The 26446-nt window shown below is 45.9% G+C and overlaps 1 protein-coding gene across 1 annotated transcript in view; it reads left to right on the top strand.

Annotated features, from left to right (window-relative positions):
• Positions 1-825: 825 nt before the first annotated feature.
• NSMAF (neutral sphingomyelinase activation associated factor) overlaps positions 826-26446 on the top strand; it is a 167109-nt gene continuing 141488 nt past the window's right edge. The window contains exons 1-6 of the mRNA XM_063923767.1: positions 826-1091; positions 6105-6194; positions 11465-11543; positions 11676-11734; positions 17320-17356; positions 25588-25638. Coding sequence (XP_063779837.1) covers positions 1042-1091; positions 6105-6194; positions 11465-11543; positions 11676-11734; positions 17320-17356; positions 25588-25638 — 366 coding nt within the window. The 5' untranslated portion in view covers positions 826-1041. The remainder of the gene's footprint in view (positions 1092-6104; positions 6195-11464; positions 11544-11675; positions 11735-17319; positions 17357-25587; positions 25639-26446) is intronic.

Genomic DNA, 26446 nt, shown 5'->3' with positions numbered 1-26446 from the left:
TCGGGTCGGAATGACCACCTTGGTTCAGAACCCCCTGAAGACCCCCCTTAATGTCTAGTTAGGCACTTCGCAGTTTTTCCTTTTTTTATAATTAGCCAATAATAAGATGTCAGTTTTGGGGCAAAAAAGTGCAAAGTGATGGAAATTGGGGTACGAGGTATGGGACAGGTATATGGGGTGCATTTTTGTTTCTATATTGTTTTCCTTTTTCACTTTTGCATTTTTGGGGGTACAGGCTGATTTCTCCATTTTTACCTGCACTTTTCGCTGGTTAACCCATCGCTAATCATCCGTTTTTGCATTTCTCCAATAGGATAGATTGCAAAAAAATGGAAGCACACTTTTTTTTGGGCTATAGGTGAGATAGCTTCCCCTGCGACCGCGTATCGCATTTTCACGGCTAATTGGATACCCCCTATGACTGCATAACTTCTCATATAACTGTTTAAAGCTACAGACAACTGAAAACCATATACAAATCTTATTATATAGCAACTTATTATATAGCAATTATTTGCCAACCTGAATGTTATTGTGGATTAGATTAATTAATATTTGAAAACATTATCCCCAAAAGGGAAGTAGACAGTAACATCTGCTAGGATCAGTATGGGATGTTGCAGGAACAGAATAGACAGAACGTTGTAGGGACAGAGTAGAACGCTGCATATTATCAGCTACATTGTATCATACCCGGCATCTGCGTTCTAACCAATCACACAGATCCATTCCACTGAGGAAGTAATGCAGCAGCCAATCCGTCGCCGCTTGTAATTGACATTTACCAGACCAATGAGAACAAGGCAAACGCATCTGTACTGGTAACTTCCAGCCAACCACAAGGCTGCTTTCATTAATCCTCTCTTCTCAGGACTTCCAGCAGCAACAACAGCAGCAGCAGCAGCAGCTTCACCATCAGCCCTCTCATAGTCAGTGACCTGCCGGGTGCTGCTTCCTGTGTGAGCGCTGCTCTGTGTACATACCACTGGCATAGACTTACTGGGGGGTCAGCGGCTCTGCCCACCAGGGCATTGCCTGCCCATGGCTTTCTGGAAGAGACCAGGCTATCTGCAGCATTCCCCTAAGGAGAGGTGAGTGACTTTCGACTTCCTCATCGTGTAGTCATGGGTGGTGATCAGTCACAATGTATACATTGTATTCAGCAGCCGGGTTACTTGTCATTTAAGTAAAACACAGGCGCTGCACCATCTCCCAGGCGTACTCATTAGGGATCCGAGCCTCTCCTATGATAATCTGCTCCATATCAGGAGGGCATGCCTATTACATTGGTGCTTCTACCGGCGATGGGACCTATTAGGCTTATGTCACGACACCGTATGTATGTCACAATTGCTGGCTGCTGTTAGAACATAGAACATGCATACCTTGTGACATGAGTTATTAGAGTCCTTAAAGCATGCTGTCAGGGTATCCGGTCTTTTGGTCGACCACACTTAGGTCGACAGTCATTAGGTCGACCACTATTGGTCGACAGGGTTTCTAGGTTGACATGATCACTAGGTCGACATGACAAAAGGTCGACATAAGTTTTTCACAATTTGTTTAAATTTTTTTTAAACTTTTTCATACTTTACGATCCACGTGGACTATTATTGGGAATGGTAACCTGTGCCGAGTGCAGCGGTAGCTGAGCGAGGCACCTTGCCCGAAGCACTGCGAGCAAAGCGAGACATGCAAGGGGACATGGTGCACTAATTGGGGTTCTCGGTCACTCTTACGAAGAAAATGACACCAAAACATTTAAGAAACCTCATGTCGACCGTGCTCATGTTGACCTAATGCTTGTGATGACCTGTTTTGTGTGTCGACTTAGTCACTGTCGACCTAAGTGTGGTAGACCCTATGAACCACACCCGCTGTCAGTTCTGTGTGTTTTTGCAGACCTTGTATTACAGGGGTGGGCAACATGCGACCCGCGGGCTGGATGCGGCCCGCGAACCGATCCTGCTTGGCCCGCTGTCTCCCATCAGTGTGCAATGACAAGCGGCCCGACTGGCAGAGCCGCTTGTCATTGCGCTACACTGCTGCCAGACGCGCAGCAGCAGTGACTCTGTGAAGCACGGGCAGCGGGGATCAGGCAGCGGGGATCAGGCAGCGGATCTTCTTCCACTGTAAAAAAAAAGGTAAACACCCTGCCCAGCCAGTACCTGAAATGGATCCGTACTTAAGCTGCAATATGAGTTCAGGGGAGGTGGGGGAGGGGAGATAAAAACTGCTATATAGGTGGGGGGAAAGGGGGGTAGGGACTACTATATAGATTCAGGGGAGGGGGGTAGGGACTGCTATATAGGATCGGGGGTAGGGACTGCGGCGCATGCGCTGTTCAGACCCGATTAACAAGATATTTTGTGTGTGGCCCTCGACAATTCACTGAAAGTGTTATGCGGCCCCCCAGCTGAAATAATTGCCCACCCCTGTTGTATTAGTATATGTTGAATATTCCAATACAGGCATTTCCATGTATAGAAATATTATTTTCCGTTTAATGTGTCAGTATGTATATGATTTTAGTGCCTTTGTACAATATTTTACATATCCAACTAACTTATTACTGAAGCACAAAACTCGTACACGGCTGTATGTAAAGTTCCCTCATTAGATGACAGTGTAGCTAGCACATACCACACTTGAAATATGTCCAAAGCTTATGTAAATTGTTGAATATTCAGCCTTGATGTTATTTTAGTAAATCCTTATAAATCAGGCTGCGGGACTGTTCTAGTACATGTCTTATGCCGGCCATACACCAGGACGACCAGCACCAGATCCGATTCCAGGCTCGATTTCCCTTCAATTCCCCTGGCAGCCCTGGACACACGATTTGGGGCTCTGGACACACGACGAGTCGTTAAACGATCAATGGTGTGCCTCACTAAAAAATAAAATAAATACCCCCCCCCCCCCCCCAGGGAAATCTCTACAATGCATTGTATGTACAGCAAATATGGTACGATGTGCATACGATTACGACGGATAATATGGGCTGCACTTATGATCATTTGATGCAACGTGCGACCCGCTGAGCCACCTATCGCATCGTAATTGTGCATAAAACATGCCCAATGTTTACACAATGCGTCAATCGACGTGTTAATAACGTGTATTCATACACGGTATTGACCTGATGTATGGCCAGCATTACTTTGCTGTCAATAACGTGCATAAGAGAGCAGTGTGTACACTAGCATTAAATGGTTAATACTAACGTAAGGCAGATATAGTAAAACCTAATAGCCATCTAATGTATGACTTTCTGCAATGCACAATTAATAGTTTCCTGTACGTCACATATTCAGGTTGCACAGTCTTGTGGTACCCGGATTCCATTACAAGCCTATGGAGAGCCGACTTACTGGCGCTTGGAGATGACGTCGTCTCCATGCGCTGGCAGGGGGAAAACTGGCTCCAACTCTGCTTGTATCACGTGTTCAGTGACCCAGGCTGAACACGAGTTTGCAGTGTAAATGGGGTATAACGGATATGGTGACTGCATGCCGGTAACTTCATGCCTTTGCTGCAACCTTTTTTCACAGTCTAGCTTCTAGAATGCTGTAGCATTAAAATAACAATTGGTGAGACCATGCAAAATGATGTTGATCATTTCAGTAAATAAGATTCTGCCGTAAAGGAAGAGTTACCTTTCTCTATTATAATTAATTTACCTTTATTCATGAAGATCAGGCTATGGAGGACTAGATTTGTAGTTTTGACTTGGCAGTAGTTATCTTCTTACTTTGTACACATTGCTAATGGAAATGAGCATTAACATACTGGTGCATTTAATTCCTGGCTCCGAGTCTTGTGTTTTTTTTCCAGTAAGTGAGTCTGCTCATCTGAGTATGGATTCCAGCATATTTGTAAGGACTCTTTGCCAAACACAATGCGCAGCAGCTACAGTACATAATGTCCTATTTTGTAGTATGTTTTAAAGATACAGATGCGTCCCCATACATCTAACCTCAATACACCATGCAGCACAAAATGCCTGGCGTGAGTGAGCAGCCAGGTCCCGTGCAGCTCTGCTTATGTCGGGCATCTTTTTTTTTTTTTTTTTTTTAGCTGGTGAAAATGCATCTTAATCACAGCGCAATACAGCAAAGGATGCAGGATGCACAAAGAGACTGTGCTGATTAATTTGATATATGACACTTGTATATTGTGTGTGACTGAGTCTGTATATAGAACAGACCTTATATTGGAAAAAAGCTGCCGCTGCTACATTATAGCACTTCGTGTACAGATTCAGAGACATAGGGAGGTATCCAATTACCCGCTGCAAATTGTCTCATGGGGACCGCGGCTTATCAGGGAATTTGTTTCACCTGCCTCACACAGGCTGAACCAAATCCACAAAAACAGCCTCATTTTCATGTGAAAATGGGGATGCGGCAGGAGAATACACACAGGTTTCACTGAACTTGTGTGTTTTCGGGAGAATTTTTTTTTATTTTAATACCAAGTGACCTAATAGGATAGCCCCAAATAAAATATTGAAGAAACATTGTAAAGAAATAGCAAAAAAACTCCCGATGTTTTTTCACATCAATTTGGAAACTCCACTCAGTCGCACACAGATATTAATCAGAAAGTCTCCTCCTTGTGTTGCAATTAAGATGCACTTTAGGTAAAAAAGACGCCCAACGCTAAAAGACTCTCACGTGACATGGCGTGCAAAGAGAAACTGCTTGGTGTGACTGAAGCAAACATGTATTGTGAGTTTGGAATTTCTAAACAAAACTAGAAGCTAGCTGGACTCGTATCAGGGGTTATTCAGATGTGGTTGGAGGTGCGCTGTGCATCGCAAAGTACCGATTAACAAATGCAGGACCTGATCTGTGTGGGACCTGTGGCGTAACACGCATGCCGGTCAGTTATTGACAGTCTGATGCTGTTTGGGGGCGGGGAGGCGTGTCACCGCCATTTAGGGGAAGGGAAGAGGCCAGGGATCTCCTGGTCTCTGCGACTGGCGGTTTGCGCGTCCCCATGTGTGCCACAAGCCGCCTGATAGTGAGTGATCCAGTGCTGTGTCCTAGGATACAGGTTGAATCACTACTTCCACAGGAGGTGTTGGCTTGTAATAGCAGCATCCTGCTGCATCACCATACAGCGCTATCCCTGCTGCTTCCAAAGAAAGGTGCACCCCCCCCCCCCCCCCAAGCCCACTAACTGCCTCCTGCGCCCTCCCCCAGTGCCCAGTAATGTCCTCCTGAGCTTTCCCCTGATGCCCACTAATGGCCTTTGCCCTTTCCTTATGGCCACATGCTATCTTATTTAATACATTTTTGGGGTCCAGGATTATTTCCTCACTCTTTCATAGGTCACAAACTGCAGAGTTAAATTGTGACACTTGCTGGATTGGCGGAATTTTCTAATTGAATTGTGCGTGATGTTTTACCATTCAATTTGCTAAAATATCGCACGATGGGGGACATTCAAATGTTTGAATAGTCGGTTGGGTGTCTGTTTTTTCCTGTCTATTAGATAGGAAAAAACAGACTCCCAACTGACTTTTCAAACATTTGAATCTCCCCCATTGTCTGCGGATTATTAATGGAAGGTCACAGCACAAATGTTGTGGCTAATTGATTATTTGATGCTTACTCATAAAGGAAAGTAATTTACTTCCTCTTTGTTTGTTTACAATATTTTGACATCTCGGTGGACTACTAGTTTACTGGTGCCATACACAAAGTCTTGTCTTTCTCCTTATAATTTTGAGCCTAGGTTTCCCATTATATTAAATGATAGCAATAATAAGAATGGTTTTGCTATCCATATATATTGATGATTATTTTCCCTTTTCCAGTGTACCTTGCACATCTGTTATTACTACAGTATATGTTATCCTTCTGTTTTTTTGCTGAAGCCTATTCGCATTTTGTGATGTACTGTAAATCCTCATTTCCATGCTGTATTTGCTTATTTTATTGTGTTTTCCTTTATTCAATTATTATTTTACTGATTTATGATAAATGTAATAAAACATGTTTTAAAAGGAAAAAACAATAGCAATAAAATAAAGAAATGACCTTGGGCATAATGAAATTTGTGAATTTGCCCCTCATTTCTGTTTGTTCATCTAGGTTTTCGCTGTTGCTTTTGGACCTGGAGGAATATTTCTTTGAACATCACATAGCCCATCGTATAGTGAAGGCAAGAGATGTGTCTGAGAGGTAAGCATTAAATGACCAGATGCCTGGACTTGCGCAAAGCTTGCAGACGCTTTCAGCTTGTGAGAATTATTAGTATTTGTTATAAACGATCTCCGCGAGACATCAAAATCCTTGTGCATTTACCTGTCCTGGGTAATTTAGCCTTTAACTGTTTAAGCAGCTGCACAAATATTTGCAAAACTTTGACTTTTTCATTCATTCCGTTACCATATTTAAATTGGGATGGGGAAGAATTATAATAATAATAATTTATTTATGTAGCGCTCTTTCTCCAAACAGGACTCAAGGCGCTTTACAGACATCAAAACAATGCACATAGGGGGTAATTCCAAGTTGATCGCAGCAGGAATTTTTTTAGCAGTTGGGCAAAACCATGTGCACTGCAGGGGGGGCAGATATAACATGTGCAGAGAGAGTTAGATTTGGGTGGGTTATTTTGTTTCTGTGCAGGGTAAATACTGGCTGCTTTATTTTACACTGCAAATTAGATTGCAGATTGAACACACCACACCCAAATCTAACTCTCTCTGCACATGTTATATCTGCCTCCCCTGCAGTGCACATGGTTTTGCCCAATTGCTAACAGAATTCCTGCTGCGATCAACTTGGAATTACCCCCATAATACAGAAGATTAATACAGCAATACACAAGCCACACAGACATAAAAATGAAAACCTAGAACGCATAGAGTAAACATAATGCAGAATTGGTGTAGGCCAGTGATGGGTAACCTTGACACTCCAGCTGTTGTTGAACTACACATCCCAGCATGCCCTGCATCAGTTTTAGCATGGCCAACAGCTGGAGTGTCAAGGTTAGCCATCACTGGTGTAGGCATTTTGGGTAATGACTTTCATGGGTTGTGTATTCCACCCTGACAAGGTACCAGGTGAGGTAGCCATCTTGGGCGCACCGCAAAGGACTACTCTGGGTGGAATAGTCTACCCCTAGAAGAGATGACACACAATGGGGGTGATTGCAGCTTCCTAACGTTCAGTGTAGGGTAACAACAAAACTATCTGTTCCATGTATTTTTCATCCCATCCACAAGCGTACCAGATGAGGCAGCCATGTTGGGCGCACTACGAAGGTTACACTGTGGGAGGTGAGCCATACATGGACCCAATGCATACATGGGAAAATGGATACTTGTAGTATCATATAACCTGTATGGAACAATCCACGTGAGGAACATCCTGCCTGCAGAGGAACCAACAGAGGCCCCCATTTAGGGTGCATTGCATTAGATGCTGCTGGCAGAGTGTGCAATCAGTGGAGGTACACCTCACAGGAATACCACACGGTGGGGTGGAAGTATGCAGTAAAAATATTTTCTCTTGCGTCCTAGAGGATGCTGGGTACTCCAAAAGGACCATGGGGTATAGACTGGATCCACAGGAGACATGGGCACACTATAAGACTTTGAATGGGTGTGAACTGACTCCTCCCTCTGTGCCCCTCCTCCAGACCTCAGTTAGATTCTGTGCCCAGAGAGACTGGACACACACTAGGGGAGCTCTCCTGAGTTTCTCTGAAAAGACTTTGTTAGGTTTTTTATTTTCAGGGAGACCTGCTGGTTACAGGCTCCCTGCTTCGTGGGACTGAGGGGAGAGAAGTCAGACCTACTTCTTCTGAGTTCAAAGGCTCTGCTTCTTAGGCTACTGGACACCATTAGCTCCAGAGGGTTCGATCACTTGGTGCGTCTAGCTGCTTGTTCCCGGAGCCGCGCCGTCAACCCCCTCACAGAAGCCAGAAGAAAGAAGCCGGGTGAGTATAAAGAAGTACAGAAGACTTCAGTGACGGCAGAAGACTTAAGTAACGAGGTACCGCGCAGCGGTCGCGCTGCGCGCCATGCTCCCACACACAGACGGCACTTGCAGGGGGGGCGCCCTGGGCAGCATGTTACTGGAGGATAAAACTGGCACAAGTATATATGTTATAAGTGCCTAGACACTAAATATAGCCCCCGCCAGTATAAAATATTGAAATTTTGAGCGGGACTACAGCGCGCCGGTGAGGGGGCGTGGCTTAGCCCTCACAGCTTACCAGCGCCATTTTCTCTTCACAGGCTGCAGAGAACGCTGGCCCGGACCTCCACTCTCCTGAACAAGTTTGATACCCTGGCTGATGAGGACCTCATGTTTGCTCAATCGGTGCTGCAGAGTCGTCCTCACTCTCCCGCCCGGTCTGGAGCTTTGGTATAGACCCCATGGTCCTTTTGGAGTCCCCAGCATCCTCTAGGACGTAAGAGAAAATAGGATTTTAATACCTACCGGTAAATCTGTTTCTCCTAGTCCGTAGAGGATGCTGGGCGCCTGTCCCAGTGCGGACTGTTACTTGTTGTTGTATTGATGGTCGTTGTTTTCTGTTACACGAAGGTTGTGTATCGGTGATATTCAGCTTGTTGCTGTTTTAGTTCATACTGTTAACTGGTATTGCTTGTAAACCATGTTCTACGGTGTGTTGTGGTGTGAGCTGGTGTGTTTCTCACCCTTAGTTAACTAAAATCCTTTTCCTCGAAATGTCCGTCTCCCTGGGCACAGTTCCTATAACGGAGGTCTGGAGGAGGGGCACAGAGGGTGGAGCCAGTTCACACCCATTCAAAGTCTTATAGTGTGCCATGTCTCCTGCGGATCCCGTCTATACCCCATGGTCCTTTTGGAGGCCCCAGCATCCTCTACGGACTAGGAGAAAAGGATTTACCGGTAGGTATTAAAATCCTATTTTATTTTTTTAAAGAAGGCACATGGTGAGAACACCTTTGCAGGTAACCAACAAAAGGAGGGAAATTATCCTGGTCTCATAGGAGCAGTACGGGGGGGGGGGGGGTGTATGAGAATGTGGGGAGCACTTTAAAATCCGATGGAAATGACCCTGCTGGGTCTGGTCTTGGTGCTCTCCCCACCAGTGCTCTCAGGAGGGGTAGGCCTGTAGGGCACTACTGATGTTCTCTGCCAGAGGAGTAGTAGGCCTGGTCCTGGTGATTTCATTGCAGAGTTGTGGTAAGTCCACATAATGTTCCTGAGTTCTTTCTTGATATTGTTCAATGTTTGTTCAACTGTTTTTTTTTAACTGTTCATTATCAAAACGCTTAGAGATAGGAACGTACAGCTGTGCATGGTTGAAGCTACAGATATACCATGGTAAATTAATACAGGCTACAACTGAGGCAAATGTCCCACTAATCAAAGGTGTTAAATTGCACAGTGTTTGACTATACAAACACCAGCCCAGTCTGCCTTCATATATGCATCACTTGACTAAAATTTCAAACCCAGGTATTTTAAATTGTAAATTAAGAAAGTGTTAGTATGATTAGCAACCTTGCAGTTGGTGGAAAGTAACTCTGCTCTGTGTCTGTCTGAGTAATCCTTGTAGGTTGTGTCTGAAGCCTCCAATCATGCTACTTGACCCCTTGCTCACTGGATCCTGACTGTTCTATCCACTTATAGGGCTCGATTCAGACCTGATTGCTGTTGTGCGAATTTGCACAGCGACTGATTATCGAATGATTGCGTATGCACCGCAGTACGCAGGTGCGAGCACAAACAGCAACAGAATGGTGCGAAAATTTTGATCGCACGGCGTACGCAAAGTGGTTGACAGGAAGCAGACGTTTGGTGGTGGTAACAGGCCGTTTTCTTGGAGTGTCGGGAAAAACGCAGACGTTCCCAAGGGAGGGTGTGTGACGTCAGATCCGGCCTCGATCAGCCTGTTTGTATCGCACTGTAGGAGTAAGTCCTGGGCTGCGCATTGACTGCACAGTATGGAAAAATCATTCGATGAGTGAGTTGCGAACGAATTTGCAGATGTCCGCTGCCTGGCAAAGTTTTCGCACGGCATAAACATGCATTCGCACACTTGCACGGGGCGGGTGTTCACTCTCCCTGGGCGTCGACTATCTGATCCAAGCCCTCTGCAAATTTGGTCTGAATTATGCCCAGAGCCACTTGTGTTTACACTTGTATCTGAAGCAGTGTAGCAGTTTTAATTTACGATTAGTATTGATTCACAAGCTTATGTAGCTTCTCAAAGTAATTAAATGACATTAAACTACTGTGTAGGAGCTGTTCTCATTTTAATCTTCCTCTTAACACGTTATTTGTGTAGCCCTTTTCACATAACTAAACAAATTGGTGTTATTTGAGCAGTATATGCACATATGGATTAGTGTTTGGGGCTATGGGTGTTATTTATTTTCTTGCAGAATGCCATCGTACGTGTTAGTGGAAACTTGTTCAGGAAGTGATATGACAGTATAGTGTGTCCAAACAGTCTGCATCTAGAATCAGAGGAAGTAATATTTACCAACTCAGATGCCATGCCTCGTTTGACTTTCAGCTCACATCAGACTGAATTCAGTTAGCGACGATGTGCAGCTGCTTATTATAGTAACCCAACATTACAGCATTTTCCTGCGTGCCTCTGTGGTGTGCGAGGAAACATTTATGATGCTGGTGGTCACATGGTGCTAGAGAAGTGTTTGGAACGCAGGAATCTAACCTGATTTTGCCTTTTAAAAAAAATTGGCAAAACATCAGCACTTTTACAAACTCTATTACATCTGCCAACATCACTAAACCAGGACTGATCCTTAAGCCTGCTACACACTGGACAATTTTTTGAACGTTGTGGACGATAACGTCATAGTTACGATAATTGTCCAATGTGTACGCACAATATCGTTAACAATACACGCTTCCTTGGTTCATTAACGATATCGCCTATCATCCCAACATGGAGGTCAATCTGACAATATCGTCAGTGCATGTTCGGGGTGGTGGCAGGATGACGTCACTGAACGATATCATTGGCGATATTATTTAGTGTGTATGTACTATGTCGTTTGCCCGGGAGTTCAAGGGCAACTCTGACTATCGCTCATGAAGCCTATCATCTAGTGTGTACCCAGCATTGGACTCTTATTTGGATCTGTCCTATTTGGGCACAGGTTCCTTCATTTGGTACAGAGAACTGGGCCAGTTTTTTGTTGAGTTATTTTTTTTTTCTTACCCTTTCACTGGATTTTCTGTTTAAACTATACAAAATAATAACTAATGGGACTTAATTGTTTCAAATTATATTATGGCTGATTTTAGATTACAATTTTTCATGTAGCCATACTAAACTAATATGCTGTGTTCATTATGCCTGAATACATTAATTAACATGTTAAATATTAGATTATTAATTACATATTAATTACATATATAGAATTTTTGCTAAGACCACATGGCAATATGCTAATTTTCTGTTTTTCTTTCTTTAGAAAAATAAGTGGTTCCCTTAAAATATGTTCAAAATCTCTTATTTTTGAACCTGATTCAATTGAAGTACCTGTCTTTAAGGTAAGCATTTTTAGATCACCTGTAGTATTTATAAATAAAAAGTAATGCTGTGTATAGTGAGTAAGCTATGTTTATGTGAGATGTCATTGCTGGAACAATGTCTAAAGTCTGAAACGTTTTTGTCTGTTACAGATTGCATTGCGGGATTGCACAAAAATTGAGGTGGCGCATGACAATGATCTTTTCAGCAGGTATACAATATACAGATTAATCCTTTATGTTTGTAGGTAACATGTTACACAATTATCACATTATTATTTCTCTAACGTCCTAAGTGGATGCTGGGGACTCCGTAAGGACCATGGGGGATAGCGGCTCCGCAGGAGACTGGGCACATCTAAAGAAAGCTTTAGGACTAACTGGTGTGCACTGGCTCCTCCCCCTATGACCCTCCTCCAAGCCTCAGTTAGATTTCTGTGCCCGACGAGAAGGGTGCACACTAGGGGCTCTCCTGAGCTCTTTGTGAAAGTTTTAGTTTAGGTTTATTATTTTCAGTGAGACCTGCTGGCAACAGGCTCACTGCATCGAGGGACTAAGGGGAGAAGAAGCGAACTCACCTGCGTGCAGAGTGGATTGGGCTTCTTGGCTACTGGACATTAGCTCCAGAGGGACGATCACAGGTTCAGCCTGGATGGGTCCCGGAGCCGCGCCGCCGGCCCCCTTACAGAGCCAGAAGAGCGAAGAGGTCCGGAAAATCGGCGGCAGAAGACGATCCTGTCTTCAGATAAGGTAGCGCACAGCACCGCAGCTGTGCGCCATTGCTCTCAGCACACTTCACACTCCGGTCACTGAGGGTGCAGGGCGCTGGGGGGGCAGCGCCCTGAGACGCAATAAATCGATAAAAACCTTATATGGCTAAAATAAATGCATCACATATAACTCCTGGGCTATATGGATGCATTTAACCCCTGCCAAAACATACAGAAAAACGGATGATAGGCTCCGCCCCTTTCTCGGCGTCCTTATCTCCTCAGCACACTGGCGCCATTTTCCCTCACAGCTCAGTTGGAGGGAAGCTCCCTGGCTCTCCCCTGCAGTCACTACACTACAGAAAGGGGTTAAAAAAGAGAGGGGGGCACAAATTAGGCGCAGTATAAACAATACAGCAGCTATAAAGGGAAAAACACTTATATAAGGTTATCCCTGTATATATATAGCGCTCTGGTGTGTGCTGGCAAACTCTCCCTCTGTCTCCCCAAAGGGCTAGTGGGGTCCTGTCCTCTATCAGAGCATTCCCTGTGTGTGTGCTGTGTGTCGGTACGTTTGTGTCGACATGTATGAGGAGAAAAATGATGTGGAGACGGAATAGAGTGTCTGTAATAGTGTTGTCACCCCCTAGGGGGTCGACACCTGAGTGGATGTACTGTTGAAATTGCGTGACAGTGTCAACTTTGTATTAAAGACAGTGGTTGACATGAGACAGCCGGCTACTCAGCTTGTGCATGTCCAGACGTCTCATACAGGGGCTCTAAAGCGCCCGTTACCTCAGATACAGACGCCGACACGGATACTGACTCCTGTGTCGACGGTGTAGAGACAACCGTGATTTCCAGTAGGGCCACACATTGCATGATTGAGGCAATGGAAAATGTTTACACTTTTCTGATAATATGAATACCACCAAAAAAAGGGGTATTATGTTTGGTGAGGAAAAACTTCCTGTAGTTTTCCTGAATCTGAGAAATAAAATGAGGTGTGTGATGATGCGTGGGTTTCCCCCCGATAACAATTGATAATGTCTAAAAAGTTATTGGCAGTATACCTTTTCCCGCCAGAGGTTAGGGTGCGTTGGGAAACACCCCCTAGGGGGGATAAGGCGCTCACACGCTTGTAAGAACAAGGGCTCTATCCTCTCCTGAGATGGCCGCCCTTAAGGATCCTGCTGATAGAAAGCAGGAGGGTATCCTAAAATGTATTTACACACATACTGGTGTTATACTGCGACCAGCAATCGCCTCAGCCTGGATGTGCAGTGCTGGGTTGGCGTGGTCGGATTCCCTGACTGGAAATATTGATATCCTAGATAAGGACAGTATATTATTGCCTATAGAGCAATTAAAAGATGCATTTCTATATATGCATGATGCACAGCGGAATATTTGCCGACTGGCATCAAGTATAAGTGCGTTGTCCAATTCTACCAGTAAAATGGTCAGGTGATGCGGATTCCAAACGGCATTTGGAAGTATTGCTTACAAAAAAAGGGGATGTACCCCTGGTCGCCTCTCAAAATAAGACGCCGTATTATCAGGCGCAGTCCTGGTTGGCAAGCGGACAAAAGGGTTCCTCTTTTCTGCACGTGACAGAGGGAGAGGAAAATGGCTGCAGAGATCAGCCAGTTCCCAGGAACAGAAACCCTTTTCTGCCTCTGCCAAGCCCTCAGTATGACGCTAGGGCTTTACAAGTTCAGGCACGGTGGGGGCCCGTTCTCAATGAATTTCAGTGCGCAGTGGGCTCACTCGCAAGTAGACCCCTGGATCCTTCAGGTAATATTTTCAGGGGTACAAATTGGAATTCGAGACGTATTCCCCTCGCCGTTTCCAAAAGTCTGTTTTACCGACGTCTCCCGCTGACAGGGAGGCAGTTTTGGAAGCCATTCACAAGCTGTATTCCCAGCAGGTGATAAGGTACCCCTCCTGCAACAGGGAACGGGGTATTATTCCACACTATTGTGGTACCGAAGCCAGACGGCTCGGTGAGACCGATTTTAAAATCTAAAATCTTTGAACACTTACATACAGAGGTTCAAATTCAAAATTGAGTCACTCAGAGCAGTGATTGCAAACCTGGAAGAAGGGGACTACATGAGGTCTCGGGACATCAAGGATGCTTACCTTCATGTCAAAATTTACCCTTCTCACCAAGGGTATCTCAGGTTATGGTACAGAACTGTCACTATCAGTTCAGACGCTGCCGTAGGGATGGGCCACGGCACCCCGGGTCTTTACTGAAGTAATGACCGAAATGATGATATTCCTTCGAAGGAAGGGAATTTTAGTTATCCTTTACTTGGACGATTCCCTGATAAGGGTAAGATCCAGGGAACAGCTGGAGATCGGTGTAGCACTATCTCAGGTAGTGTTGCGGCAGCACGATTGGATTCTCAATATTCCAAAATCGCAGCTGGTTCTGACGACTTGTCTTCTGTTCCTAGGGATGATCCTGGACACAGTCCAGAAAGAAGGTGTTTCTCCCGGAGGAGAAAGCCAGGGAGTTATCCGAGCTAGTCAGGAACCTCCTAAAACCGAACCAAGTCTCAGTGCATCAATGCACAAGGGTTCTGGGTAAAAATGGTGGCTTCCTACGAAGCAATCCCATTCGGCAGATTCCACGCAAGACTTTCCAGTGGAACCTACTGGACAAATGGTCCGGGTCGCATCTTCAGATGCATCAGCGGATAACCCTGTCTCCAGGGACAAGGGTATCCCTCCTGTGGTGGTTGCAGAGTGCTCATCTTCTAGAGGGCCGCAGATTCGGCATTCAGGACTGGGTCCTGGTGACCACGGATGCCAGCCTGCGAGGCTGGGGAGCAGTCACACAGGGAAGGAATATCCAGGGCTTATGGTCAAGCCTGGAGACATCACTTCACATAAATATCCTGAAGCTAAGGGCCATTTACAATGCTCTAAGCTTAGGAAGACCTCTGCTTCAAGGTCAGCCGGTGTTGATCCAGTCGGACAACATTACGGCAGTCACCCACGTAAACAGGCAGGGTGCCACAAGAAGCAGGAGGGCAATGGCAGAAGCTGCAAGGATTCTCCGCTGGGCGGAAAATCATGTAATAGCACTGTCAACAGTATTCATTCCGGGAGTGGACAACTGGGAAGCAGACTTCCTCAGCACGACCTCCACCCGGGAGAGTGGGGACTTCACCCAGAAGTCGTCCACATGATTAAAAAACTCGACAGGTATTGCGCCAGGTCAAGAGACCCTCAGGCAATAGTTGTAGACGCTCTGGTAACACCGTGGGTGTACCAGTCAGTATATGTGTTCCCTCATCTGCCTCTCATACCCAAGGTACTGAGATTGATAAGATGGAGAGGAGTAAGCACTATATTCGTGGCTCCGGATGGGCCAAAAAGGACTTGGTAACCGGAACTTCAAGAGAGGCTCACGGAGGTTCCGTGGCCTCTACCTCTAAGAAGGGACCTGCTCCAGCAAGGACCCTGTCTGTTCCAAGACTTACCGCGGCTGCGTTTGACGGCATGGCGGTTGAACACCGGATCCTGAAGGAAAAAAGGCATTCCGGATGAAGTCATCCCTATCCTGATCAAAAGCCAGGAAGGATGTAACCGCAAAAACATTATCACCGCAATTGGCGAAAATATGTTGCGTAGTGCGAGGCCAGTAAGGCCCGACGGAGGAAATTCAACTGGGTCGATTCCTACATTTCCTGCAAACAGGAGTGTCTATGGGCCTGAAATTGGGGTCCATTAAGGTTCAGATTTCGGCCCTGTCAATTTTCTTCCAAAAAAGAACTAGCTTCAGTCCCTGAAGTTTAGACGTTTGTAAAAGGGGTACTGCATATACAGCCTCCTTTTGTGCCTCCAGTGGCAATTTGGGATCTCAATGTAGTTTGGGTTCCAAAAGTCACATTGGTTTGAACCACTTAAATCTGTGGAGTTAAAATATCTCACATGGAAAGTGGTCATGCTGTTGGCCCTGGCCTAGGCCAGGCGCGTGTCAGGATTGGCGGCTTTATCCTGTAAAAGCCCTTATCTGATTTTCCATTCGGACAGGGCGGAATTGGGGACTCGTCCTCAGTTTCTCCCTAAGGTGGTTCCAGCGTTTTCACCTGAACCAACCTATTGTGGTGCCTGCGGCTACTAGGGACTTGGAGGAATCCAAGTTGCTGGATGTTGTCAGGGCCCTGAAAATATGTTCCAGGACGGCTGGAGTCAGGAAATCTGACTCGCTGTTTATCCTGTATGCACCCAACATGCTGGGTGCTCCTGCTTCTAAGCAGACTATTGCTCGTTGGATTTGTAGTACAATTCAGCTTGCACATTCTGTGGCAGGCCTGCCACAGCTAAAATCTGTAAAAGCCCGTTCCACAAGGAAAGTGGGCTCATCTTGGGCGGCTGCCCGAGGGATCTCGGCTTTACAACTTTGCCGAGCAGCTACTTGGTCAGGGGCAAACACGTTTGCTAAATTCTACAAATTTGATACCCTGGCTGAGGAGGACCTGGAGTTCTCTCATTCGGTGCTGCAGAGTCATCCGCACTCTCCCGCCCGTTTGGGAACTTTGGTATAATCCCCACGGTCCTTACGGAGTCCCCAGCATCCACTTAGGACGTTAGAGAAAATAAGAATTTACTTACCGATAAATCTATTTCTCGTAGTCCGTAGTGGATGCTGGGCGCCCATCCCAAGTGCGGATTGTCTGCAATACTTGTACATAGTTATTGTTACAAAAATCGGGTTATTATTGTTGGGAGCCATCTTTTCAGAGGCTCCTCTGTTATCATACTGTTAACTGGGTTCAGATCACAAGTTATACGGTGTGATTGGTGTGGCTGGTATGAGTCTTACCCGGGATTCAAAATCCTTCCTTATTGTGTACGCTCGTCCGGGCACAGTTTCCTAACTGAGGCTTGGAGGAGGGTCATAGGGGGAGGAGCCAGTGCACACCAGTTAGTCCTAAAGCTTTCTTTAGATGTGCCCAGTCTCCTGCGGAGCCGCTATCCCCCATGGTCCTTACGGAGTCCCCAGCATCCACTACGGACTACGAGAAATAGAATTATCGGTAAGTAAATTCTTATTTTTGTCATTTTAGGAACGCATGCAGACTATTTTATGTCGCATTTAATCAGGTAAGAATTATTTGGCTAACATAACTATCATCATGGATACCCTTTCAGTTTGGAGGAAGAGTGTGTGTGTTTGTGTGTATTCAGTGTCCATTTTCTCAGATGTCTTTTTAAGCATGCCATACAACATCATTTACCTTTTTATCACTGTATCTTTTAACTCACTATTTCTCTAGCATCCATAAGGGATATTGGGGAGACTTAGTACGATGGGGTATAGACGGTGCACTTTAAATTTCTTCACTGGTTGTGCTGGCTCCTCCCGTCTATGCCCCCTCCCACAGGCAGTTTAGAAAAAAGTGCCCTCAGGAGAGGATGCACATCTCTGAGCTCCAGAGAGTTTTTCTTCAATTTCTTTTGAACGTTTGTTATTTTCGGTATGCTGTTTGGACAACAGCATACCTGCACCGTGTGAGTTAGGGGGGGGGGACAGTCACTGCGAGGTGCACAGTCGCTTCCCCGAGGGGTTGTTGTTCAGTAGGGCACTTCGCCTTGGCTGTCACAACCACAGCACGCCGCACACCCCTAACATATGCCTGAAGGTGACGACTGTGGTGAGTACAAACCGGGGGCCCCGGTTCAAGGTGCAGCTGAACGCGGGCGCGGCATCCGCTAGAGCCCCCATGTAGACTGGCTTAAAAAAGCTTGAACTAGCACTTGTGTGATGTTTTTAAGCAAACAGGAGACATTGCCAGTATAAAAAAATCGTTGTAGCTCCGGTGCCATTGGAGGGGGCAGAGCTACCTCAGAGAAGGACCAGAGGCATTTTGGCGCCTTCATCTGCTTAATGCAGCCACAGACAGCACACACAGCGCTTCATGCCTCACAAGACACACTGGAAAACTGCTACAGGGTGTAGCAAAGGGGGAGAGCTGCTATTGTACACTATCTGGGTCCTCTACAGGGCAGAAATTATTAGTGTTACTGTGATATAATTAGATGTCAGCCTCACTGGGACTGTGCAGCTAGGGGTGTGCTGGTGTCTCTCCCTCTCCCTCTCCCTCTCCCTCTCCTCTCTCTCTCTCTCTCTCTCTCTCTCTCTCTCTCTCTCTCTCTCTCTCTCTCTCTCTCTCTCTCTCTCTCTCTCTCTCTCTCTCTCTCTCTCTCTCCTCTCCTCTCCTCTCCTCTCCTCTCACATACAGTAACGGGAGGCTTGAAAAGTATTACTGTCTGTGTGTGTGTCTATGTTCTTGTGCTTACTGTGAAACATGGGTAAACACAAGCCGTGCAGTGTATGTCACACTAAATTCTCTCCAGTATCATCTGATTCTGTTTCTTGTGAACAACGCAGCCAATCCTCACGAATCAGTGAAGGGGCTGGTGGAGAGGGTCCAGTGCCCCCCTGGCTAGGGTCTCTTAAAACTATGATGTCTGATATGTCATCCCAGCTCACTGCAAATGTACAGAAAACTACCACAACAGGCTGTTGCAGATTTTGTTGCTAGGGCAGATGTTACACAGCCCCCCTCCCTTTCATGCAGCTCCACAGAAGCGTGGTTTGCCTGCTCTACTCTCTGATTCCGATGAGGAAATACAGGAGGATGGGGAGGACTTGAATCCCGTTAGTGGGGATTCCGATTCTGCTCAGGGTATTGAACCCCTCATAATGGCTATACGGGACGTGTTGAAGCTCCCTCTAGAGGACGCTGCATCAGAGCAGTCGTTTTTCTTTACTCAAAACAAGCCTAATGTCACTTTCCCTGATTCTGCAGAGTTAGATGACTTATTCAAATTAGCCTATAAAAATTCCAAGTGTCAAAAAAGTTTTGCGCACTTTCCCATTTGCTCCTGAAGGTAGAAAATTTTAGGGAGAACCCCGGGGGTTGATGTATCAGTTTCTCGACTGTCCAAAAAGGTGGTGCTGCTTGCCCCGGGCTTCTTTACTATAAAAGATCCTGGGGACAGAAAAATAGAGGCTGCGCTCAAGTCTATTTACATGGCAGCAGGTGTATCGCAAAGGCCGGTTATAGCGGGTTGCTGGATGACCCATGCTATTCATTCATGGAGCACTCAAATTCAGGAGGGCCTCTCCAGGACTATGCCTCTGGTCACTACAGTGACCCTCCTAAGGCGCATTCAGGACACTACATGCGTCCTGTGTGATTTGCTCAAGGAGATGGGGAATATTAATGCTAGGACTTCTGTCGCGCGCAGGGCTCTGTGGTTGCGTCAGTGGATAGTGCAGGCAGAATCAAAGCGCAGTGTGGAATCCCTCCCTTTTTCAGGGGAATGGGTCGTTGGGGTTGAGTTGGATGCGTGGATTTCCAAAGTCACTGCTGGGAAATCCACGTTTCTCCCATCTGGGACCCCGCCGGCTAGGCGGTCCTACCCGGGACCATCTGTTCAGTCCTTTCGGTCTAACAGATTTCATTCTAGGGCCAGAGGTGACTCTAACGCTAATAGAGGCACCAGAGGTAAGTCAAAAAGACCTGCAACCACCAGTTCTCAGGAACAGAGCACCAGTTCCTCAACATGACTGTGCCCACCCACCCCGAGCAGATCTCGTGGTGGGAGCCCGACTGCGTCACTTCAGCAGCATCTGGAAAAGCTCCTGCCAGGATACCTTGGTAAGGGACCTCATTTCTCAGGGCTTCAAGCTGGAGTTCGGCGATGCTCCTCCCCAACAATTTTTTTAAATCAAGCTTACCAGCTTTGGAGAATATGCAGGTTATGTTGAAACAGGCCATCCAAAAGTTGGTCCAGTCCCATGTCATTGTCCCAGTACCGATACCACAACGAGGCAGGAGTTATTACTCCAACCAGTTTGTGGTCCCAAAGCCGGACGGCTCGGTATGGCCCATTTTGAACCTAAAGTCCTTGAATCCTTACCTAAAGGTTTTCAAGTTTAAAATGGAATCCCTGGGGGCAGTGATTGTGGGTCTGGAATAACAGGAGTTCCTGGTTTCCCTGGATATCAAGGACGCCTACCTTCATATTCCAGTTTGGCCACCTCATCAGGCTTTTCTGAGGTTTGCCCTACTGGACGTTCACTACCAGTACCAGGCACAACCCTTTGGCCTGTCCACGGCTCTGAGGGTATTCACGAAGGTGATGGCGTAGATGATGTTCCAACTCTGGGTCCAGGGGGTCAATGTTGTCCCTTACCTGGATGATTTTCTGATAAAATCAAGATCCAAGGAGCTTTTATTGCTCCATATCGACCACACTATCCAACTTCTGTCACACCATGGGTGGATTCTCAATCTACAGAAGTCCCACCTGGATCCGACTCAGCGGCTCCTGTTCTTGGGGATGTTACTAGATATGGTGGCCCAGAAGGTGTTCCTCCCAGAGTACAATGCGAGAACACTTCATGAGATGGTCCGCATGGTGCTCCGACTTGCTCGTGTATCCATCTATCCATCTTTACATCAGATTGCTGGGAAAGATGGTCGCCTCCTACGAGGCGATCCGATATGGGAGGTTCCATGCCAGAACATTTCAATTGGATCTCCTGAGCAAGTGGTCCGGATCACATCTACAGATGCACTGGATGATTCGGCTGTCACCTCAGGCCAGGATTATCCTCCTGTGGTTGCTGAAGTCCTCCAATCTCATGTTAGAGTTTCGGGATTCAGGATTGGACCCTCCTCACGACGGATGCGAGGATGGATAGCTGTCACCCAGGGGGCACAGTTCCAGGGCAAGTGGTCAGCACACGAAGCCCTCCTTCCGATCAACATTCTGGAACTTCGAGCGATCTACAGTGCTCTGCTTCAGGCTTCTCCTTTGCTCGCGAATCACGCAATCTAAGTTCAGTCGACAACGCCACAGCAGTGGCGTACATCTATCGACAAGGAGGGACAAAAGGCAGGTCCTGCATGCGAAAGGTGTCAAAGATACTCCTCTAGGTGTAAACATATGCAAGAGCAATGTCCGCAATCTTCATTCCGGGAGTGGACAACTAGGAAGCGGACTTTCTCAGTCATCACGACCTCTACCTGGGATAGTGGGGACTCCACCCTCAGGTGTTTAAGTAGATCACCCACTGGTGGGGCTGCCCGCAGATAGACTTGATGGCTTCTCGTCTCAACAAGAAGCTTCGCTGGTATTGCTCTCGAACCAGGGACCCTCAGGCGAGGGCAGTGGACGCACTGACATCGCCTTGACTTTACCAGCTAGTCTACCTGTTTCCTCCGATTCTGTTGCTCCCAAGGGTGCTCAAGCGAATCAGAAATCAGGGAGTCCAGGCAATTCTGATTGCCCCGGATTGGCCTCAGAGGGCGTGGTATGCGGATCTTCTGGACATGTCCATCGAAGACCCTTGGCCTCTACCACTAAGAAGCGATCTTCTTCTTCAACAGGGACAGTTCGTCTACCCGGACTTAAGGCGACTCCGTTTGATGGCATGGAGGTTGAGCGGAACATCCTAGCTCACAAGGGTTATTGCTTCCATGGTTCAGGCCAGGAAACCTGAGACGTCAAAACACTATCATCATATCTGGAGAAGATATGTCTCTTGGTGCGAGGAACGCACCTATCCACTTGCAGAGTTCCACTTGGGACGTTTCTTATGCTTCCTGCAGGCTGGTGTGGATGAGGGCTTGCATCTGGGTTCCATTAAGGTCCAGATTTCAGCTCTCTCCATTTTCTTCCAGAAGAAATTGGCAGTGTCGTCAACAGTTCAAACCTTCTTGCAAGGGGTACTCCACATACAACCTCCTTTTATGCTGCCTACGGCGCCCTGGGATTTTAATGTGGTCCTCCTGGTTTGAACCTCTGATGATGGTAGAAGACAAGTACCTCACGTGGAAGACAGTGATGTTATTGGCCCTGGCTTCTGCTAGGCATGTCTCAGAATTGGGGGCCTTATCGTGTAAAAGTCCATACTTGGTCTCTTACGAGGATAGAGCAGAGCTCAGGACTAGGCAGCAGTTCCTGCCAAAGGTTGTCTCTGCGTTTCACCTGAATCAACCTATTGTGGTTCCGTCCATTTCTGACACTTCTTCTGCTCCTCCGGAAGCATTGGATGTTGTGCGAGCCTTGAAGATCTATATCAAGCGGACGGCTCGGATCAGAAAGACTGATTCCTTGTTTGTGCTCTATGATGCGTAGAAAAAGGGTTGTCCTGCTACGAAGCAGTCAATTGCTCGTTGGCTTATGCTTACTATCCAACAGGCCTATGTATTGGCAGTCTTACCTGTTCCTAAGTCTCTGAAATCCCGCTCTACAAGATCAGTGGGCTCTTCCTGAGTGGCTGCCTGATGAGTCTCGGCCTTGCAACTATGCCGAGCTGCTACCTGGTCAGGGAAGAACACCTTTGTGAAGTTCTACAAGTTTGATACCCTGGCCAAAGAGGATACCCAGTTTGGGCAGGTGGTGCTGCAGCTGTCTCCGCACATTCCTGCCTGTTCTGGAAGCTTTGGGACACCCCCATCGTACTAAGGGGGTAATTCCAAGTTGATCGCAGCAGGAAATTTTTTAGCAGTTGGGCAAAACCATGTGCACTACAGGGGAGGCAGATATAACATGTGCAGAGAGAGTTAGATTTGGGTGGGGTGTGTTTAATCTGCAATCTAATTTGCAGCGTAAAAATAAAGCAGCCAGTATTTACCCTGCACAGAAATAAAATAACCCACCCAAATCTAACTCTTTCTGCACATGTTATATCTGCCTCCCCTGCAGTGCACATGGTTTTGCCCAACTGCAAAAAAAAAATCCTGTTGCGATCAACTTGGAATTACCCCCTAAGTCTCCACAATATCCCTTATGGATGCTAGAGAAAATAGGATTTTATTTACCTACCGGTATTGGGCGCCCGCCTCAGTGCGTTGACTTTCTGCAGGTTCTCTGTTATGTGGTTACCTGTTCAGCTGTTGCTGTTATTGATACCAGCCGTTGCTGGTTGTTATATGTTCGTGGTGTGCTGGTGTTAAATCTCACCACTCCTTGTTGTCATGTTCCTTCTCTCGTGTATGTCCTTTCTCCTTTGGGCACTGTTTTACCTATAAGTGCCTGTGGAAGGGGGCATAGAGGGAGAAGCCAGCACACCCAGTGGAGAAATTTTAAGTGCACCAGCTCCTTTTGGACCCCGTCTATATCCCATCGTACTAAGGGGGTCATTCCGAGTTGTTTGCTCGTTGCCGATTTTCGCTATGCTGCGATTTGTTGAAAAATGCGCATGCGCAAGGGCGCATGCGCTTAGTTATTTAACTAAAAACTTAGTAGATTTGCTGTGGATCCTGCGGCGCTTTTCAGTCGCACTGCTGATCTGTGAATGAGTGACAGGAAAGGGGTGTTTCTGGGTGGTAACTGAGCGTTTTTCGGGAGTGTGCTAAAAAATGCAGGCATGTCAGGGAAAAACGCGGGAGTGTCTGGAGAAACGGGGGAGTGGTTGGCCGAACACAGTGCGTGTTTGTGACGTCAAACCAGGAACTAAACGGACTGAGCTGATCGCAATCTGTGAGTAGGTCTGGAGCTACTCAGAAACTGCAAAGAATTATTTATTCGCAGTTCTGCTAATCTTTCGTGTAAGATACACTCCCAGAGGGCGGCGGCCTAGCATGTGCAATGCTGCTAAAATCTGCTAGCGAGCGAACAACTCGGAATGAGGGCCTAAAGGCCCATACACACTTAACGATAAAATGAGCGACATCGCTCATTTTCCCCCTCCTTGAGCGACGTCGCTCATTTTATCGTTAAGTGTGTATGCCGCCAGCGACGACCGATGCGCGGCCCCGCGGGTCGGCAACGATCGTCGCTGTCGGTAGGGCATGCATGAAGGATGTGGACTGTCGTCCACGACCTTCATGCAGGGCTGGCGGGGGCGTGACGTCACTGAGCGATATGAGCGGTCATATCGCTCAGTGCGTAAAGGCGGCCGCCGACCGGCCGGCCCGGGAGGGGGAAACGTTAGACGATGTCGCTCACAGAGCGACATCGTCTAATGTGTATGGGCCTTTAATCTCCCCAATATCCCCTATGGCAGGCATGTCCAAACTGCGGCCCTCCAGCTGTTGTGAAACTACATATCCCAGCATGCCCTGACACAGTTTTGCTGTCAGAGAATGCTAAAGCTGTGCCAGGGCATGCTGGGATGTGTAGTTTCTCAACAGCTGGAGGGCCGCAGTTTGGACATGCCTGCCCTATGGATTACGAGAAAAGGATTTACCGGTAGGTAATTAAAATCCTGTTTTTGTTTGTTGATTAAACCTTTTTCCTCAATCATGGATTTCACCGATATAGCAAAATAATAGGTAGAAACACATATTTAGAGATCATCCACAGAAATATGTTAGCATTTTAATTAATAGAAAAAAAATAAAAATAATTAAGAGAATCACTTTTAATGCATTCCTAATAAATGTTTATATTGTAAAAAGAAGAGTAAAATATATTATACAAGGGCTTAGGTTTTGATTGAACAATCACTATGTTACACGTTGAGTATCCCTTATCCCAAATGCTTGGGACCAGAAGTATTTTGGATATCGGATTTTTCCGTATTTTGGAATAATTGCATACCATAATGAGATATCATGGCGATGGGACCCAAGTCTAAGCACAGAATGCATTTATGTTTCATATACACCTTATACACACAGCCTGAAGGTCATTAATTACAATATTTTTTAATAACTTTGTGTATTAAACAAACTTTGTGTACATTGAGCCATCAGAAAACAAAGGTTTAACTATCACTCTCACTTAAAAAAGACCGTATTTCGGAATATTTGGATATGCAACCTGTAGTAGGTTGTCATACTTTTGATACAGCAATCCTTTCTGTCTCTCTTTTAAGCAGTGTGAAATCATCAAGATATACTTCCCAAGCAGGCGTATGTTAAATGCTGCACCAGACCCCTAATCTCAAGTGATATTAAATATTAGAACGCATGATAACGGGCCACTAAAAAAGTTACAATGAAGCATTGCAAAAGTGCATGGCAATATGATGAAAATAGAGAAAAATGCATCTGGAAGAATGGGCACTATTTTGTAGAAATATTTTTTTTTCACAATTGCATCTGCAGGTTGTCATTGTTTTGGGGATTTGCTGCACATTCTAAGGTCATCTGGTGTAGTTTTATATCTAGACAAACCAGGTGATGTTTTTGTAACTAGATCTTTGGGTTTTCTTTTTTTTAAAGTTAGAAGTACAATTAATAATGTATGCAATGATTGCTCTGTTACATTTGTAATGGTGAGACAGTTGTGTACATGTTATTTTCACTTTTAAAGTGTGTAGTATAATAATAATAATAATTAATAATACATATATTCTTTTCCTCTAGGTGTACCTTATTAAGGAGCAAAACATAGTCACACCTTACAGAATCCAACGTGTAAGTTGTGTTTTCTTTGCTGAGCCATCTCAGTATATTTATAGATTCCCTTCTGTCTAATTTTTGGGAGCAGTGCATTACTTTTTCTGTAATTGAAGCCACACCTTGGAAGATGTCAAAGATGTAATTTGTTTAACTGAGATATTCTTTACTTCATCTCCTTTTATTTAAACAGTCTCAATGTTTTTCATTTTGAACACATCTAAAAACAAGTGAATGTGCGAACTTGGTTTCATAACGAGATGCCAATAACTCCATAACTTTGTGGTTTTGTTAACATGCGATTGTTCAAATTGTCTGCATGTTGACCTAGTCCCTCACATTTATAATTCACTCCCACCTCAAGAACGCAGTACAACAGCTGTTCATTTTCTAAGTCTTTGATTTCCAACAAATTATTCCATCCTTGACCAATTCATCTCCTAAAATTCTGTCCCGATTCTAGGCAATTTGCCTATACACATGTGGCCACAATAAGGCTTCTGGGGCCTGACTATTATTTGTGGTAAAGCCCCTAAAATTAAAATAGCTGATCACCGTATAATTGCACTTATTTGGAATACTTTACGGAGCTATTTACTATAAGGAATGTGCCAGGACAAGGGCTCCTATAAGAGCCTGTCCCAGTGAAGGCTAATGCTATCTCTTTAATTTCAGTGTTTGGACCCTGCTTCCCTAGTGGGCATGTGTGATATGGGTCACGCATTTGGAAGCTTCTGTTATGGGTAAAGGATCCTTCAGCTCCCTCTCCAAAAATAAAAAAAAGTGCTCCAATCGTTAAGAGGGAACCATAGGAAATATCTCTGAA

This window comes from Pseudophryne corroboree, chromosome 5, assembly GCF_028390025.1.
Source record: "Pseudophryne corroboree isolate aPseCor3 chromosome 5, aPseCor3.hap2, whole genome shotgun sequence".
Taxonomy (NCBI): Eukaryota; Metazoa; Chordata; class Amphibia; order Anura; family Myobatrachidae; genus Pseudophryne; species Pseudophryne corroboree.
The sequence above is the reverse complement of the archived record's forward strand: the minus strand, read 5'-3'. Positions and strand labels throughout refer to the sequence as shown.